Genomic DNA, 18401 nt, shown 5'->3' on the forward strand with positions numbered 1-18401 from the left:
CTTCCTCTCCAGTGGTTCAGAAAATAACCCTGGGCCACCCTACTGACCGACCATGGGGACAGAGCTGAGGGCAAGCCTGTGCCTCAGGATGGGAGGGTACTGGTGTCTCGAGCACACAGGAGGAGTCCGAAGGCTGCACAGCTTCCAGGGGCGCTCGGCTCTGAGCGACTTGCCAGCTGCCACCCAGCCTCGCGCAGGTGTCCATTGGAGGCTCTGACCCACCGCCCCTCGACTCGCTGTGCCTCCTGCTCACCTAGGAGCGCCAAATGCTAGTGACGCACCAAAATCCTATCACTGTTTACACAGAAAGGCCTAGTTAGACTGTTACAAAAGAGGCAAAGGCGATTTGCTTCATTATTTGTGTGAAAAAAAACATCAGAGCATTTTAAAACTTTGAAGAGTGAATTCTGCATTGTGAATACCTTATAAAAATTATTTATTTTGAAATAATTTAAATTTAAAACTTATGGGGAAGTTGTAAGAATATCCTTCATTGTATAAACTTCACCCAGACTCACTAATGGTTAACATTTTGCCTCCTTTGCTTTATCTGGGTCTTTGGGCAGAGAGTGGGGAGGAGGGAGATGGAGACTGTATTTTTTAGGTGTAGCCCAAAACACATGCTAATCAGGTTTCCTAAAAAAATGGAAAGATAAGGTATCAGTACCAACAAACCTTTCAAAATAAACCTTTACTGGCAGTCTAAATAAAATATAAAAAATAATTTTATTTATACATTTTAATACATTAAAAAGTCTGTTCCTTATGTTTTTATTTTTAAAAGATTTTTATTCATTTGAGAGAGAGAATGAACAGGGAGAGAGGGAGAAGCAGACCCCCGGCTGAGCAGGGAGCCCAACAGTGCACTCAATCCCAGGATCCCGAGATCATGACCTGAGCCGAAGGCAGACGCTTCACCCAACACCCACTGAGCCACTCTTATGTCTCTTATGTCTCTATTGTCTTATGTCCCTTATATCTCTATTCTATTTTTTTTTAAAGATTTTATTTATTTATTCATGACAGACACACAGAGAGGCAGAGACACAGGCAGAGGGAGAAGCGGGCTCCATGCAGGGAGCCCGACGTGGGACTCAATCCCGGGGCCCCAGGATCACACCCTGGGCTGAAGGCGGCGCCAAACCGCTGGGCCACCGGGGCTGCCCTATATCTCTATTCTAAACATGAAGTCCCCTAGGGCTCCTGGGTGGCTTAGTCGGTAGAGCATGCAACTCTTGATCTCAGGGTGGCCGAGTTCAAGCCCCAGGTTGGGTGCAGAGATTATCTAAAGGAAAAAAATAGGGCAGCCTGGGTGGCTCAGTTGTTTAGCACCACCCTGGGATCGAGTCCCACGTCAGGCTCCCTACATGGAGCCTGCTTCTCCCTCGGCCTGTGTCTCTGCCTCTTTCTCTCACGAATAAATAAAATCTTAAAAAAAAAGAAGGAAAAAAAATAAAAGACAGCTTCTTTTCAGAAATTCTATCAATACAATCACTATTCTAAGCCTGCATCACAAGAGTCCAAAAATTCACATACATACCAAGCAAAGACTTCAATATTTTTCAAATGTGGAGTATTACTGTAATACATTTAAAAACCTATGTATTCACAAGCAAGTCTGAATTCAGTGACTATTGTTCAAGATATAATTCTTTTTTTTTTTAAGGATTTTCTTTATTTATTCATGAGACACACACACACACACACACACACACACAGAGAGAGAGAGAGAGAGAGAGAGAGAGAGAGAGAGAGAGAGAGAGGCAGAGACATAGGGAGAGGGAGAAGCAGGCTCCATGCTGGGAGCCCGATGTGGGACTCGATCCCTGGTCTCCAGGATTACGCCCTGGGCCGAAGGCAGCGCTAAACTGCTGAGCCACGCGGGCTGCCCTCAAGATATAATTCTTTACTTTAATAAGTATACTTACTAATGTGATAACCCATGATATTTTCACAAAAATCAAATATTAATTTGATATTAATTTGTCTTTAATATCAAAAAAGACAAATTATAAAAGACAAGATAAAAATGGGATTCTGTTAACAAAAGATCCTCTTCTGCAAAGTTAGCTTGAGCTGAGCCATGCCCCCGACTAGGTTTAGTGCATGTCAGGGGTGGTAGGGACCGTTTGGGGTCTCAGCGGCTGCCCCCCACAGTGAGTGGCCTTAGGTCAGTTCCATGAGTCTTTGTGGAAGCAGGAGCCTGCACTTACTGTGTCAGTAAGTGCACTGTTTAGTTTGACGGATGCTGCCTTCTTCAGAGCAGGACCTGGAGGCTGGCAGTGTGCTGAGTTTGAGGGAAGGCAGGCGCCAGAGAGGAACCGACCTCTTCTGGCCTGACCCCCACCCACAGAGAATGTGGAGGCTCTCAGCTCATGCACGCCGTTCTCTGCTGGCGGGCTAGCCAACTGGGGACACAAAGGCTTTCATGTGCCTTGCGCATCTCTAGACTTAAAACATTAGTTCAGGAGTGCACATGGAGACGCTACATCACATGGTGATTTCTAAACATGAACTGCGTTGAGTAACATGAAGATCGTACTTGGAAGTCTGAGAGAGGGGAGTCTGGGGTGACCTCACTCAGGCCAGGGCAGCTCTCCAAGGTGGTCGTTCTGTGGGACAGCACGCTGCCGGGTATGTGCTTATGCCATATAAACCATGGTTCTAAGCACATGTTTTGATGACTTTGCAACCAAAGGTGACACTTAAATCAAGTTTACAGCATTTAAGACAGAGAAGCAAATTCTAAGAGCCGGGGAAGCAACAGATGTTTGTCAATCTAGGACTTACTTCCTTCAGAGAAGCTGCCAGTTTACTGTACTCAGCGGGGTGTGTCTTCCACTATATGAACGTTCATTCCTGGCAGGTGGCAATTGTGTTATTCACATTTACTCCTCCTAGAACCCAGCTCAGAGGCACACCCATTACGTGTCCTGTATCTATCCAGGGACTTCAAAGTTGTTTAGTAAAGTGCTTTACAACCTGGAGTTGATGAGTGTAAGCCATGGACACAGACAGGGGCAGTGTCCTTGAGAGGCAAGTGCTGCTGGGAAGCTCCCGGACATACCAGGCTGTACCGGTACCTGCAAGGCTTAAGTCAACCGCTGACTTTTCAAACATACTTGCATTCCCAGTACTTCCCAATATCAGGTATCACATTTAACTCATGGTTTTGGAACTTTTAACCAATACACACAAAAGATAAAAACCGCATCAATTTCTACATAACTGCACCCTCTAGTGGACCGTCTGTCTATGGAAGACTACAACGATCGCATCCCACCCAGTCTCATTACTTAAGAGAATGTGTCCCGTGTCTGCCTGTCCTTCCCCCTTGCCTTCTCCTCACCCCATTCCATATACAGATATGTAAAAATCGTTTAAAACATAAACACGATATAACCTCGAATTAAAAAATGATCTCAAACACTGTATCTTAAATACAAGACTGTAGCATATATAGCTCCAACAAGCTTTTGCACATGGTCAGCAGAGTAACAAGCCTTTTGGGTTTAGAAAGGACATTTGCAGACAAATGACCACGCCCTTCTTCTCCTTTTCCAGACTACATTCTCAGGGAAGCTTTGCCTTGCAAAGACTTTGTTGCGAGGTCAGCCCTCTCCCTCAGCACACTGGCCTCCTCTGCCCTTGTGTGCACTTGCACACTCTTCAGCAGGAAGTGGCTGATGAAGAGCTTCAGACCTTCTCTCAACAAGCCTAGCTTCGGGTTGTCAGACACTCTGTAAAGGAGGGGCATAAATGTGCATCAGGGATAAGCCGGTCTTTCCCATACTGCAGTTTCTAACAATTTCCAGTTGGGAGATATAACCTAACTGCTTTTAAAAACAGAATTCTCAAGAGCTTAACAACATATTCTACGTGTTAGAGATCGTCATTAGTTTGCTATTAGGCAAGTTTCATGTCCCCCAAATCGAATGTATATTAGCTTAAAATTAAAACTGAAAATAATGTATTAAGCTGCACATAATGTGTAACAACCTTGTCTTTATAAGTCAACATAAGTGAAAATAATTCTCTTTATCTCTTTTCCATATTTTCATAGAACAAGCTGAGAACATACCTTGCAAAAATTGAACCAAGGTCTTCAACTTCTGTTTCCATTAACAGAATATGTAATACTTTTCGTAAAAAGTGGACTCTGGGTTTATCCAATTCACTGAATTCAACTACCTAATTAGAGTCAGGACAGAGAGAAAGTTAAATTTAGTCAATTTTTTCACTAATTTCTAAAAATAGAGTAAAAAAATTACCCGCCCCCTTTAAGTAAGGCTACTTCCAGTTGTAGGAGATGCAGAGCTGCTGGCAAGGCCACAGGCTGCCCTACACACTGCCCACAGGTATGTGCACACCACCATTGACAGCACACTGCCAGTGCTAAGCTTTTATGGGTGCAGAACTTATGAATCAGGAATTTAATTCAGGAATTGAAACAGACATATCTCCATGCCTTGAAAAAACTGCCCCCTAATTAAGACCATACATGAGAAATTCAGATCTAGGAGAAAATCACTCGTACATATATATGTATTCCCTAAGAAATATATATACATTTTAGTACACTTACACAGGGAAATACAGCACAGAGATAATAAAATCAGAGAACAGAATTATAGATATTCATGTGGATATACTGCAAACTCATGCTGACTTAACAGAGAACTGTAGGAAGATTTTTGGACTGCGGGGATAGGATAATGCTATCCACGTAGAGGAAAACTGTGTGCATGATGATGTGCCATCTGCACTAAGAGTTCAAGAGAGGCCTCTGTGAATTGGTGGTGGGAAGGGGGGAGTGAGGACCGGGGACAAATTTCTAGGACATCTCTAGGTTCTACTGAATCTAGGGAAACACCGTAGCCTATTTCGTTTGGAGCTCAAAACTTGAGTGAACTGAAGGCAAGATCTAGTCCTGCAATGAGAAGGCATGTACTCTCTATGCTTTACAGCACTCTCATTTTTATAATGTGGCATAAGGCTCAGTGCTCTTTCAGTGGGACTTACAGTGGCCCACCCCTCGTAGCACAGCCCAGACACAGTCAACCACTTCAGTGCCCTGGTGGACAGACATATAAGCATGACCAGGAAATTCCATCTGTAGTCTATCTGCAGGTCAGGGAGCAAGAGGCACAGAAGTCCAGGCCCTGGACACTCTCGCTGGCCCTCAGGTTCCCTCCCTGTCCACTCCAGACCAACGTCAGGGCACCTGCATTTCCCTGACTCGGATGTGATGCAGAAACAGGGCGGGGCTGGCAGGGGAGGAGGGTGGCATCACAAAGGGAGAAAAAGCGTGAGTCCTGCACTGCAGCTCACTGGCTCTGTCTCCTCATCCTCCTCCTGATTCGCCAGTGGCCAATGCAAGACTGTTAACTAGGACCTGCACATGAACCCAAAGTCCAAACAAGATTCTCGGAGATGAGCCAAACGACTGTAACTGTATCTTCGTTTATGAGCTATGTTTACACTGCAAGCTACCCTGGCAACTTTCTCTGATGGCTAGGACATTATAAAACCCCTTCCAGGTAAGTTAGAATCTAAGGAAATGCATTTTCTTAAAATACCAAACTACACTATCAATACCAAATCAATACCACTATCAATACCAAATTGCACTAGCATTTTCATTTTTGATTGCTTTTAATAATTTCATCCACAATACAAACCTTTAAAATAGAAAGTGGAAGTGATTTTGTCTTCAACAAGTAGGCTACCAAGTGAATCAAATTAGAGAAATTAGTGGCTGGCAAATTTTCTAAGTCCCGAAATTTATCCCATATGCTGAACTGGACAGTCATCTAATAGAACAATTGAAAAAAAAAAAAAAAGAGTTACAATGCAGACAATTGTTAGAGTAAGTGAGTAACAGTGTTAACCTCCAGGTCTTCTACTGCTCATCTACTTGCAGTATCTTCAAAGTTGAGTCAGGACAACACACAGTGGTTTGAGACAGTGCCACTGTAATTTGTTTGGATTTTCTGGCTCTGATCGGCAGAAATGTTGAGAAAGATCATAAAAAGCTGCTGCCACGTAAGATCAAGGAGGCACTGCCCCAGGGATGGGGGCACAAGACACCCTCATCTGCGACAAGAAAAGGTAGCCCGGCCACTCTGCCTCAGTGATGTCCACTAGCTCCCTGGGAGGGGGTGCCTGGCCGCAGGCATGAGCCCTGGTACTGTCCCCACCCCCACAGCTCTCAGCTGGATAGACCCCTCACTCAGGGCGCTTGTTCTGGGTGGGATGAGCCAGACAGAATATCTAGGAAAACTGTGGGGCCCAGGTAACCGGTGGGCTGCTAGTGAGGTTACCTGGAACTTCCTCTGGTAGTCACAGAACTTGCCAGCCAGCAATGCATAGAAAGGGTTGTAGGTTTTCTCCTGAAGGCAGCAATCCATGAGAACATGAACGATCTCCCTCTCCTGCTGGTCCTTCAGCCCAAGCCTACAAAACAGATAGTGATGAGTAAGGAATCTTTCAGAGGAGCACATGCTGCCTGGCAGTTTGGTTAAAAGGGAACCGAGGAGAGGGGGATTGGAGTTACAAGACAGGTGCTACGGGCAGGCCTGGCCTCGTGCCCAGGCATTTCATTCTGTGTTTGAAGCAATAAAAGAAAATATCAGATTTGTTAAGAAATATTTTATAAAGGTACACAGATACTTTAAAAATTTTTACAAATAAATATAGAAATTATACCAGGAAGTTTTTAATTTAGAAGTAATCAGAAAAACCACCTCAATATGAGGATTCTAAGCAATTTATGGCAACCAACAGTCACTGTGAATAATCATCTAATACTTTTAATCAAAATAGATCATAAAATGTTCCAATTTGGAATGACCAGTGGCCAGTTCACAGGAGCAAGACTGCTGACCAGGGGACGCCTGAAGCCAGGGCAGGAGGAGAAACAGGATAATGCCGCCGCCTGGGCAGCATCTGACCTAACCCTTCATAACATGAAACTCAACTGTGCTGATTTCTTCAACATCTAATCCAAGTGTTTGCACTAATGCTTACTTCAGGAGCTTCTCAAATGCGTCCAAAAAATCTTCACTAGTCATTATTGTACAGAATATGTTTCTCCTGACATCGGTGTTCATTCTCTGCTTTCGGGCGAGTTCTAGTATCTTCTTACTAACCTGAAAGAGGAGTAATTAAGGCACAGACCACAAGGTTGTTTCAAGGAACAGTTACCTTGGTTTACTGTAGTAACAAAGTTTCTAAAAGATAACACGGATGCTTCTGAAAATTAATTTTGGTTACATGTAAATATACACAAGTGAATGCTGAATCTTTGTTCTCAGGTAAGCACCCACAAAGAGAAAACAGCAGCAAGAGACAAAACAAGCCACAAGAGTTTCAGAAAAACTTGGGAGAGCTTGATCTTCAGTCTCGGCAATAATGACATGAATTAGAAGAGCCAGGATGATGAGGTGTGACATGGGCTCCTGAGACCAAAAAAAATGGGTATTGGGGGAGAATGAAGGAAATCTGAATAACATAAGGACTTTAGTTAATAATAAAATATAGAGAAATACAAAAAATTCTAACAATCTAAGCCCAATGGACCAGAAGCCACACCTCCTGGGACACACTGTTTGCCTCTCAAGCCTGTTACCTGCAAGGGGAGCGTTCCGGTTTTTGTTTTTTAAATAAAGATTTTATTTGTTTGTTTATTTGAGTGAGAGTGAGAGAGAGAGAGAGAGAGAGAGAGAGAGAGAGAGAGAGAGAGAGAGGCAGAGACACAGGCAGAGGAAGAAGCAGGCTCCATGCAGGGAGCCTGAGTGGAACTCAATCTCAGGATTCCAGGATCACGCCCTGAGCCGAAGGCAGATGCTTTAACCACTGAGCCACCCAGGCATCCCACATTTGGGTTTTCACACATTCCCCTGGTTTCATTCAAGTTTTAAGTCCTTTATGTATGCTATTGTGGGACTTATAAAAATATGTTAAAAAGAAATAACAAAATGAATTAAATTATATCACAGAACAGTAACCACTGCTCTACGGTCTTTGAATAAACCCACATCTACACGTCTTGATAACCACCCAATGAATAAGGTGGCTACTCTAGGGAATGCCCAAGACACCGTGGGGGATATGGACATGCTCCTGGTAGGAGTGCAGGGCTTTTTGTACCGTCCCCGAGGGGTGCTTCTCCAGTGTCTTCTGCTGGCTGTTGTCAATCATAGGGGCCCCACTCCATGCGGACCCCACGATCCACCAGCGCCCAGTCTGCTGGGCGTTCAGGACACTGTCCCAGGAGATGCGGAGCTGAGTTTCAGTACCTGAGCCAGCACTGCGTACCTGAGAGAAAGAAAAGGAGCTAGTAAACAGTTTAGTTGGCTCAGTCTGCACGATCATCACCCTTAGGCTTTTTCTGTTTTTGGATCATGGAGTTTTTGGTTTGTGAATATTGTGCTGAGTCACTGACAACTGTTAGTCACTGACAACTAGTTAGCTAGTGTGGAATAATGCCAAAGTTAGAGGTAAACTCAGCGCTTCTGGCTGAGATTTGTGGGCTTATCACCCCAAACAGTCCTGTGTCTGAAAAGCTGTCACAGCAGGGAAGAAGCTCGGACTCAGGCCCCAAGGAGAGCTGAGTGGAGCTCCTGGTGAGAATGTGGCCCAGCAGCGCCTGGGGTTTGCTGAACCAATGATTCTAGATCTGTCCAGAGACAGGGCTGAGGACCCCCCCCGACTGACGGTGTCAGTGGGGAGCTGTGGTCCCATGTCAGGGGCACATGCTCCAACAGATGATCCCCCCCCACTGCCACACTGACTTCACTGGTCTGGGTGGATCCTGGCCTGAGCCTCCTTTCATTTTTTTTTTTTTTTTGAGCCTCCTTTCAAAGTGATCAGAGACCTACTGTGCAGCTGAGTCCAGCAGCACAGGCTGAGTGCTGGGGACACTTAACTCACAGGGGCTGCCCTGCCCATGGGCCACTCTGAGGCTCCCACCACAGAAACGTTGAGGGTTCCTCCCAGTATCTTGGAACTCTTTTAAGATTTATTTACTCATTTGAGAGAGAGCAAGAGTGTGCGAGCTCACAGAAAGGGGAAGGGCAGAGGGAGAGAATCTCAAGCAGACTCTGACTCCCTACTGAGGATGGAGCCTGACACAGGGTTTGATCTCACCACCCCAAGATCATGACCCGAGCTAAAATTGAGTCAGCCGTTAGAGCAACACAGTCACCCCAGCGTCTCTCCTGGATATCTTATTAAGCAGATATGGCACCTTACAGCACCAAATGCTTTCCGTACTGTCACAACGAGCACATGCAGACATGGGAACTCGAAATAAGAAGTGAAAGTGCCTCACCAAAGCTCTCTGTAACTTCCTGAGTTTCTCCATTGGTTCAGGGTCATAGCCTGGAATTTTACGCATGTCATTGTTCTTCAGCGCCAACATGGTCTCTAACATGAACCGAACCTTTAAGAAAAAAACGACAACAGAAGAAACCATCATTTCAGATAGTCTAAACATACGACTGTCCGACTGGGGAAGGACACGCACAGTCACCACTACCACTGACCAACCACAGATGGTCTTCCAAGTTGACAGTGGCCATGAATGTGAACCTCCTGCTCAGGACACTAACCTATTTTAATACGATTGTGCCACCTGGCCTCCATCTGACACTGACAACACCCCACCCCCACCCCCGCCCTGAAATTCTGGCCAGATCTGCCTTCCTCTCCCCCACCCTGCCCCACCTCCTCTGACCTGCCCCAGTGGCCCCCCACCCCCCACTCCCACAGTTTTAGTTACCCTCTCTCCCTACTATATTTCAACTTCTTCCCCATTCTTACTTTTTGACTTTTAAATTAGAAATAACATTGTAATTAAGGTCATAAGAACAGCAAAAAAGAATTTTTGCATATCCTTCTCTGAGATTTCCTCATATACTACATTTTATTGAGATCTAACTAACACACCATAAAACTCACCCATTTAAAAGCATACAATGAACACATTCAGGGGTGTGCAGCTACCTTCATCAATTCCAGAATATTCTCACCCCCACCAAACTCCAAACCCATTTCGGGCATCCCCATCCTCCCCAGCCCTAGGGCACAGAGGTTACTTCCTGTCTCTGTAGACTTTTGTGTTTTAAACTTGCCTCTGAGCATTCAGCCCAGGGACAAGGGCTTCCTTGGGACACTCAGGGACCTGACTCCAGGAGCTTCCTCATGCTCCTCCTCCCAACAAGGCAGATGAATGCTGGTGCTCTGAAACTGTGGGGCTCTGTTCACTCCCCAACCTGCACAGCTCCCAGGACCGCACCTCTCATGGCTGACCCCAGCATTCCATTTCAGGACTTCCAAAATGGGCCTGTCTTTCCTCCTGAGTCTGAGTCTTGTCCTACTGTCCTGTGGTCCACCAGGGGTGACCCTGGCCCTTCCTGTCCTTAACACCAGCCTTCTCCTCCAGTCTACACCATCTGGTCACTTCTAACTCCTAAATCCATATCTACTGCTACAATGCTAAGGCTCCCTGCCTGCCTACCTCCCCCTTCTCTCAGTGTAGTCAAAGTGACATGAAAACATCGTACATTATTTGCCTGCTCAGAACCCAGGATGCCTCCAGGATAAAACCCCAAGTCCCTGAAAGGGTTTACAAAGCACTCCTGAGGCCAGCCTCTGCCCACTCCTACTGCCCTGCTCCCTGCAGGTTCCAGACACAAACTCTTCTCTTGTTACCAGAGTGACATCCTTTCCTCCCTTATGGGCTTCCTGGAGCTTACTCGTGCCTCCCAACCAGCAGATGAGGCAGGAGCCACAATGAGCCCCCATTTCCTAGACACGGACACCAAGGCTGGGAAGACTCAGGGTGCGTCACTGTTAAGCAGAAGAGCTGGAAATGCAAGAGCGCTGATGCCTGAGGCCCATGCCACATTGCCTTTCTCAGTAAACGTGTTTTGAATGGATAAATTTTAAAGAAACTGATTCTTAAGTTCACAGAACACCTGAGTTCTTAGCAGAAAAACAAAGTTCATTTGCATACTGACAATAAAGCCACAGAACCTGATGAGGCAGAAGACAGTGGGGTAAATGCGATTTTACCCCAAATACTTATTTTTAAGCTCTGGTCAGCGTGTGGGCATCTGGGGACTTAGGAAGGTCAGGAGACACAGTTGTACCCTGGTCTGGTCCTGGAACTTGCCACCCGCCTCGCTGGCTTTGGCCTGGGCCTCCATGATCAGTTCCTTAAGTGACAACGCATCATCTTTCCTCAATGAGAAGCCCACGTTTTTCAGCATCAACAGGGTCAGCTCAATATCTTTTTCTGTGAAAGTTCCAATAAGTTTTTTCAAAATGTCAAAGACAAGGCGAGCCTGTACCACGTGGAAGTTATACAAATGGGCAATGATGGTAAGCAGGTTCTCACACTCTTTCCCTCCTCCTCCATTCTTATAGATGGTGTCAAACCTCCTCACCACAGCCTCCAAGAAGTGAGCACCGACCTGGACAAACAGAGCAGAGAAAGTATCACTGCAAACACATAAGAATCAAATGTTAGCAAGCTATTTGCAGGGATCCTTCTTCCTCTTTCAATAAACTTAACTGTATGTAGAAAAAAAATCAGTGCTTTTTAAATTAGTATGTAAAACATACACACAGTATGGTATAAACTCCAATATGGCATAAACTTTATAAGCAGCTGTGTACACACTGGAGAACGCTACAGTAAATGACACCACACAGCCATCTGCCGTGACACCCAAATCTCTAAGCACATTCTTTGGTCTTTAAATTCAACAAGGCAGTATTTTTGGCCAGCAGCCCTTCCAGTTCCTTAGAAAAATGAAGTTATTAGAAACATTAAGAATGGCTACAGGTCAAATTACTTTAAAAAAAAAAAAGACTTATTCATGAGAGAGACAGAGAGAGAGGCAGAGACACAGGCAGAGGGAGAAGCAGGCTCCCTACAGGAGCCCAATGCGGGACTTGATCCCAGGAACCTGGGATCATGACCTGAGACAAAGGCAGATGCTCAACCACTAGCCACCCAGGCTGCTGCTGCTGCTTCTTTTTTTAAAGATTTTATCTATCAAACTACTCTTAACACTCATTTTCAATCTCAAGCTGAGGCTGGGGGGCAGGGGGGACAGAAGTAGACACAGGGGCTGGCATGGAGTGATGTCAGCACACTGGGCAAGAAATGATCACCTGAGGGATCTCTGGGTGGCTCAGCAGTTTGGCACCACCTTCAGCCCAGGGCGTGATCCTGGAGTCCCAAGATCAAGTCCCACATCAGGCTTCCTGCATGGAGCCTGCTTCTCTGCCTGTGTCTCTGCCCTTCTCTCTCTCTCTCTCCCTCTGCCTCTCACGAATAAATAAATAAAATCTTTTTTTGTTTTTTAAAGAAATGATCATCTGAAACCAGACAGGCTCAGGTGAGGAGAGCCTTTCAACCAGAAAACATCCTCCCACATCAAGCAGAGCTTAGTACGACTAAGCAACGTTTACTGAGCACTTCCTATGGACCATGCCACGGAATGTCCTCATTGCACGGAGACCTCATAAACCAACTCTACAGGGGAAGATACTGGTGTGGAGATTGCCAGCTGGCATCCCTGATGTGGTGGATGCTGGCACGTCCCCCTCCTGCAGAACCTCTAATAGCAAAAAAGGACGTGGTTGGCAAGTCCATGGCCTTTAAAATGACCCATGCACAGGCCTGCTCTGCAAGACTCCAGTGAGTTCTGGGAACAAATGACAAAATGAGGGGGTAATGCATGCTGACCGTGGCACTGAAACAGCTCCAGAGCACTTTGTAGCTGCCACCCTGGGGCCAGCGCACATTCTCCTGGGCTCTGCTGTGGGTGTGAAGGGGGCTGCATGCCTACCTGTACTCCTGGCCCTGCTGGGGACTGAGAGGGCCAGGAGTAAGGGAGGCACTAATATGCAAACCTCCCCCAGGGCTCAGGCTGTTAGCGGTGTTTGCTGCTGAGGCCCATTGTTGGGAGGAGGATGATCAGAACGGAAGAAACCAAAACCACCACGATAAATACTGTCCCACAGAAAGACTCAAAAGGTCAATGAGTTCTGCCTAGGAACATCCCCTGGGAAAATGAAGCCCTACTCACTAATCCACCGTCTGTTCCCATGCCTCAGTATTAACTTCTGGGATCAGACTATTCCTGCAACAACCCCAAAGAGGCCACACCGAGGGAATGGAATACTGCCTGGAGGTTGTGATGCACTGTATGAGGTGACAGATGGGGAGCTGACACCACAGAGCCTCCCTGATGCTGACCCAGAGGGCCACCGACCCAGGACAGAGGACACAAGAGAAGTAGGGACAACAACTTGCTCAGTAGCACCTATTTGGTAGCGGGCATCAGGCAGGTGCTTTGCGTACACTGCCCAATTTAATCCTGACAAAACACCCCACTTCACAGAAGAGGGCACAGGAAGGTCTGGAGCCCACCTGGAGGTGGCCTGGGGGGCTCCAAGCCCCGGGCCTGTCACATGTCCCCTCACTTAATTCAATCCAGTTTTGCCTCCCATTCTTCAGGCCCTCTTACTGATGAAAAACTGATCTCCATCCAGTATGAATGCTTGAGTAGTAAGACCATATGGATCACAGTGCTCAGAATATCTGAAACAAGTTACCCGTACAGCTGGAATTCAAAGATGAAGGCAGTCCAAAATGTAAGTCCCCCCAAAAAAGTCATTAATAAATGAGAAGGCATGTTAGATTGGATCAAGCACAAAATCAAGTGTTCATGTGACAGTGACAAAGTGGTATCTCCCGAACGGAGCCTGCTGCAAGGCACTGTTTGCACACTGGTAACAGCTCAGGGGAAGGGAGCCCTACCTCCACCCCAACTGTGTGGTGAAGAACACTGAGCAGGAGCACATGCTCCATCATCAGCCTGCTGGGCATGGCGGTGTCTGGAGCACAGGCACTCATGAGGATGTCCGTCAGAGTGTCGTTCATGTCCTTCCTGCTGTGGGCCATGTACAGCTCCTCCAGCTGCCCACTTATGGAGGCTATGCTCGGTTCACTCAACCTGCAGACAGTAGTAAAGGCCTCAAATCAGGAATTAGTTTTTAGTTTGATTTAAAAGAATGAAAGTCATCAACATTACCAATACATCCTATCTCATGTACACCTCTAACCCGTGAATAGTTTTTATCTCGCCCCAGCAGATACTGCATGTAATAGCACATAATCCTCTGGAATCCTTCAATAACCACACTGCCATCTTTCCACTTGAAATATGGCCCCAAGGAAGCAAACATGGACTCTCTTCAAGACCAGGGAGACTGTAATGACCATACTCCCCTGGTATCTGATCCAGCATCTGAGTCAGAGGCAAGGAAGCACCCTTACTTTTAGCACATCAGTATGTGCTGTAGGGAAAAAATCCAACTTTTCCACTCTTTGGTTAGTGGCCAGCATAAAAATCTTTAGTTCCCACCCTGGGAAAGGTTGCTCTATTCAGAGTGGAGGGGAAAGAGGGATACACACATGAAGATTATGCACTGCACCTGTGCTGACACTGAGCATTAAAAAAGCATGTTTGGTAAAATTCCAGGCTGTATCATGGAAACGGTATTTTGTTTTGGTTTTAAATTTTCTTTTTAAAAAGATTTTATTTATTTATTCATGAGAAACAGAGAGAGAGAGAGAGAGGCAGAGACACAGGCAGAGGGAGAAGCAGCCTCCATGCAGGGAGCCTATAATGTCCCGACTCGATCTCAGGTCTTCAGGATTGTGCCCTGGGCCAAAGGCAGGCGCTAAACCGCTGAGCCACCCAGGGTTCCCTGTTTTAAATTTTCTTTAGGGGAGCTTGGGTGGCTCAGTTGTTGAAGTATCTGCCTTCAGCTCAGGTCATGATCTCAGGCTCTTGGGATCGAGCCCCACATCAGGCTCCCTGCTCAGTGTGGAGCCTGCTTCTCCATCTCCCTCTGTCCCTCCTCCTGCTTGTGAGCATGTGCAATCTCTCTCTCTCTCTCAAAAACAAAATAAAATCTTAAAAAAAAATTTTTTTTTAAAGATTTATTTGAAAGACTGCAAGTGCACGCAGCAGTGAGTGTAGGGGCAGGGCAGAGGGCTAGGACGAAAGTATCTCAAGTAGACTCCCTGCTGAGCAGAAGCCTGACATGGGGCTAGATTTCATGATCATGACCTGAGCCAAAATCAAGAGTTGGATGTTTAACTGACTGGGCTGCCCCAGAAACAGCATTTTGTTTTAATTAAAAATTAAACAATGGGTGTGAGTGGGGAAGAGGGTGGGGGAGGGCTGGGTGGGACCACAAAGGCTAGAGGAGAGCCATGCGATGCCAGAGGGGTCGGGTCCTGTGTTCATTGTGGGCAGGTACCCGCCGCTTTTTGTGTGAAAACGCTGCAGAGAATGCACACACGTGTAACGAGCAAGGGGGCAGAAGACCGCACTCCTGACACAGTGTCCCTGCAAGAGTCGGCTCTGCCAGGCCTGTTCCTGGGACTTCTCAGAACAAACATGTGGGCAACCTGTATGGCTTTCAAACCCTGAAGGTTCAAAGTACCAAATGGTAAATGTGGGCATCCTGCTCTTCAAGCTGCAACAAGACATGAACAGAAAGGAGCCAATCGAGTCCTACAATCCTTGCCACGCCCATCACTTACGGTTTAATTCCTGGGAAAGTTTCTGCATTTTTGGAAAACAGGCTCTTGGCACCGCATGGGATGACAATGTTGCGAGGTTTTACCTGTTAACGAGACCTTTGACGTGTTTCTTTAGTCTTTCCAGTCCCTCTTTTTTCTGATCACCCGCTGTCTCTTCAGCTTGCCTCACGTGAGGTGGGATGTACTTTCCTTCATTTTCACAAAAACTCTGCTTGGAAGGACAGAATCACAAAAATTTTGCATTGAACAAGTTCCAGTTTTCTCCTTGCTATGCTCACATTTATGTATTAAAGTCCCAAGGACTGGCAGAAGCTGTGACTACTGAGCACTGCTGCTTAATCACCATCAGAAATTTACTGAGTGCCTGGGGGAGTCCTGAGTAACCCTGCTGGGTGTCACCATGGACGTTACCGTCATCTTATCATCGTGTTTCTCCCTCTGTAACTCTTCAGCTGGCCGTGCCCTCTTCCACCTGCCCACCACAGCTCTACATCCTACACTTACCCAGGCTTAACTTACGGTGGGCCTGGCAGTACATAAGCACCACCAGATCTGGAGGGAGAGTGTCCTAAGACAACCTCAAACTTGTTCAAAACAAAATTCATATGTACACATATAGGACAAAATCCCAATCAATCCATTGCTGTTTCCTAAATCATCAACTGGGAAGGTCACACATCATTACCACTGACCCAACACTCCCTGGGCACTTAAGTGAGGGCCTCAGGAGACAAACATTTTAAGTCCTGATCATGCTGTCAGGACGTTTAAACATAGGTGGGTTGGAGAAATCACACGTACATAGATAGAAACTGGTACTCTGGAGACACCCATTAGTTCAGACTGTATGTTAATTATACCTCAACAAGCTGTGGAAGAAAAGTTAGGAATAGCCAAAAAATAAAGTTCTAGGAGAGGAACTGATGGCAGTTAAAGACTGCTCACAGAGCGCCAGGTGCTAAGGCACCAGGACAGAAATGAAAGTTCATTTACTTATGATGGGGAAAGACTCCCAGAGATGAGGGACTTGAACAGATAAAGAGAGTGTGAAAATGAGGAAAGATGCTGCAGGTAGAAGGAATACATGTATTTAGGGGCAGAATGTTGTAGTGCTGAGATGCGGGAAGGAGTGCACGCTGATGGGAAACTATTTTCAAGGCCAGGGGCCAGCCCGTGAAGGCCTTGACTGCTCTGTTGTGGATTTTGAACTTGATCTTCAATGTATGAGTTTACTCAAGGCAGTGTTGTAGACTAGCTCTTGTTTCCAAGAATCACTGCAGGAGCAGCCGGACAGGAAAAGGACAAGGTGAGGGCAGAGCCAGTGACGGGTGCTGCGGACCGCCCACCCAACAGGGCCGAGGGGGAGGGGATTCAAAGTCGAGTTTGGACAGTAAAGAAAGAAGATGCCACCTCAGGACAACTGCTGGGAATGGCCCTGGGAATGGGGATAAAGAGATCTTTAGAGATGTCTTCTCCCTGAACTCCTTATTGAAATTAAAACACATAATGGACCAAATAACCCGATTTACCCACACTCGACTCAACAATTAACAATACATCTGTCCCACTCTTGCCACCACTCCTTATTTCGAGAAAAACCCCGGGGAATTTAGGTTGTTCACACAATACCTGATCTGCTGTGTCAGAGTCCTCGGAGGAGGATGGTTCGCTCTTTTCTTCTACAAAGCGGACCCTCTTTTTGTCCCTTTGCCGCGTGGCTCCCCCCTCTTCTGCTTTCTTTTGCTTCTCCTCTTTCACATCCTCTTCCTCACTGTGTGTTCCCAGCGTGTTCTCGTCCTCTTCCACATCCTCCTGCGGCCCCTCGTCCTCCGTGTCACTCTCTAAGTCACTTTCGGGGAGAGTCGGCCCCGCATCCTCCTCGGTATCCTCCTCCTCCTCGCTGCTGCTGCTTTCATACAAGCCACTATTTTTTCCAGACTCCAGGGCTCCGAGGATGTAGTCGAGCCCATCGCGGGCAAAGCTCAGCGGCACGGAGCTGCCGTCGCCCTTCCTTTTGCGCTTGTTCAAGCCGAGGCACCGCTCCAGCTTTCGGATCTCCCGGTCCTCCTCCTCGTTGGCCGCCAGAAGAGCCCGTTTCCGAGCGGCGGCAGCGGCTGCGGCTGCGGCAGGCCTGGTCCCCCCGGGGGGGGCCCTGGCCTCGGGGCGCGCTCCGGGGTCCCGGGCCCGGGGCGGTCGCAGCCCCTTCGACGGAGGCGGGGCCTGAGCAGGGGGCGGCCAGGCGCCTTCCTCCGCCGCCCCCCCGGCTCCTCCGCCGCCGCCGCCCACGGGGCCCGCAGACCTCTGCAGCCGCCGCGCCTTCTTCAGGTGCCGCTTCTCCTTCCTCAGCTCCCTGCGGCTTTTCCTCTCGCCCGGGCGCACGCGGCCCTCCGTCCGGGGCCCCGCGCGGCCGCCGGGGGTCTCCCCCTCGGAGGCCGCCTGCACAAACTCCTCCACCGCTAGCTTTAGCCGCTTCAGAGCTCCCTCGGTGCCGACCCCCGGCCCGCGGCGTACCCCGCGTCCGCGCTGCCTACAGGGTCCGCGCCCCCAGCGCCCACGCCGGCGCGTCACTCCCGCGCTCGCGGACGCCGCCATGTTCCTGGATGCTCCGACTCCGACTTCCGGGAGGGGCGGGACTTCCGGGCGGATCGGGCGCGGCGCTGGATGGGACGGCGCCCCCTGCTGGCGGGAGGGCGGCAGCGCAGGGAACCGCCCAGGAGCAAACAGCACCTGCTCTCCGGACACGTAAACTCCGGGTGACACAAAT

General features: G+C 47.7%; 1 protein-coding gene across 2 annotated transcripts; it reads right to left on the bottom strand.

Annotated features, from left to right (window-relative positions):
- Positions 1-707: 707 nt before the first annotated feature.
- On the bottom strand, positions 708-18245 carry NOM1 (nucleolar protein with MIF4G domain 1). 2 transcript variants are annotated; one of them, XM_055335275.1, is made up of 11 exons: positions 17267-18245; positions 15721-15845; positions 13841-14036; positions 11157-11480; positions 9335-9445; positions 8152-8319; positions 7030-7151; positions 6324-6456; positions 5682-5813; positions 4082-4191; positions 708-3740 (listed from the first exon to the last, which is right to left on the bottom strand). In XM_055335275.1, the coding sequence occupies exons 1-11, from the start codon at positions 18227-18229 to the stop codon at positions 3566-3568; spliced, it is 2559 nt and encodes an 852-aa protein (XP_055191250.1). In that variant the 5' UTR covers positions 18230-18245; the 3' UTR covers positions 708-3565. The 2 variants fall into 2 exon arrangements, with proteins under 2 accessions (XP_055191250.1, XP_055191249.1); XM_055335274.1 differs by having other exon boundaries at positions 15721-15848.
- Positions 18246-18401: the final 156 nt, after the last annotated feature.

This window comes from Nyctereutes procyonoides, unplaced genomic scaffold, assembly GCF_905146905.1.
Source record: "Nyctereutes procyonoides isolate TBG_1078 unplaced genomic scaffold, NYPRO_anot_genome, whole genome shotgun sequence".
In the NCBI taxonomy this organism is placed as follows: domain Eukaryota; kingdom Metazoa; phylum Chordata; class Mammalia; order Carnivora; family Canidae; genus Nyctereutes; species Nyctereutes procyonoides.

Excerpts from the sequence above, each read along its gene's own strand:
- NOM1 (XM_055335274.1), bottom strand. The coding sequence starts at position 18,229 with ATGGCGGCGTCCGCGAGCGCGGGAGTGACGCGCCGGCGTGGGCGCTGG. Across the intron at positions 11,481-13,840 it reads ACCACACAGTTGGGGTGGAG|GTCGGTGCTCACTTCTTGGA; the intron begins GTAGGGCTCCCT and ends CTGTTTGTCCAG. Across the intron at positions 6,457-7,029 it reads GCATTTGAGAAGCTCCTGAA|GCTTGGGCTGAAGGACCAGC; the intron begins GTAAGCATTAGT and ends TCTGTTTTGTAG.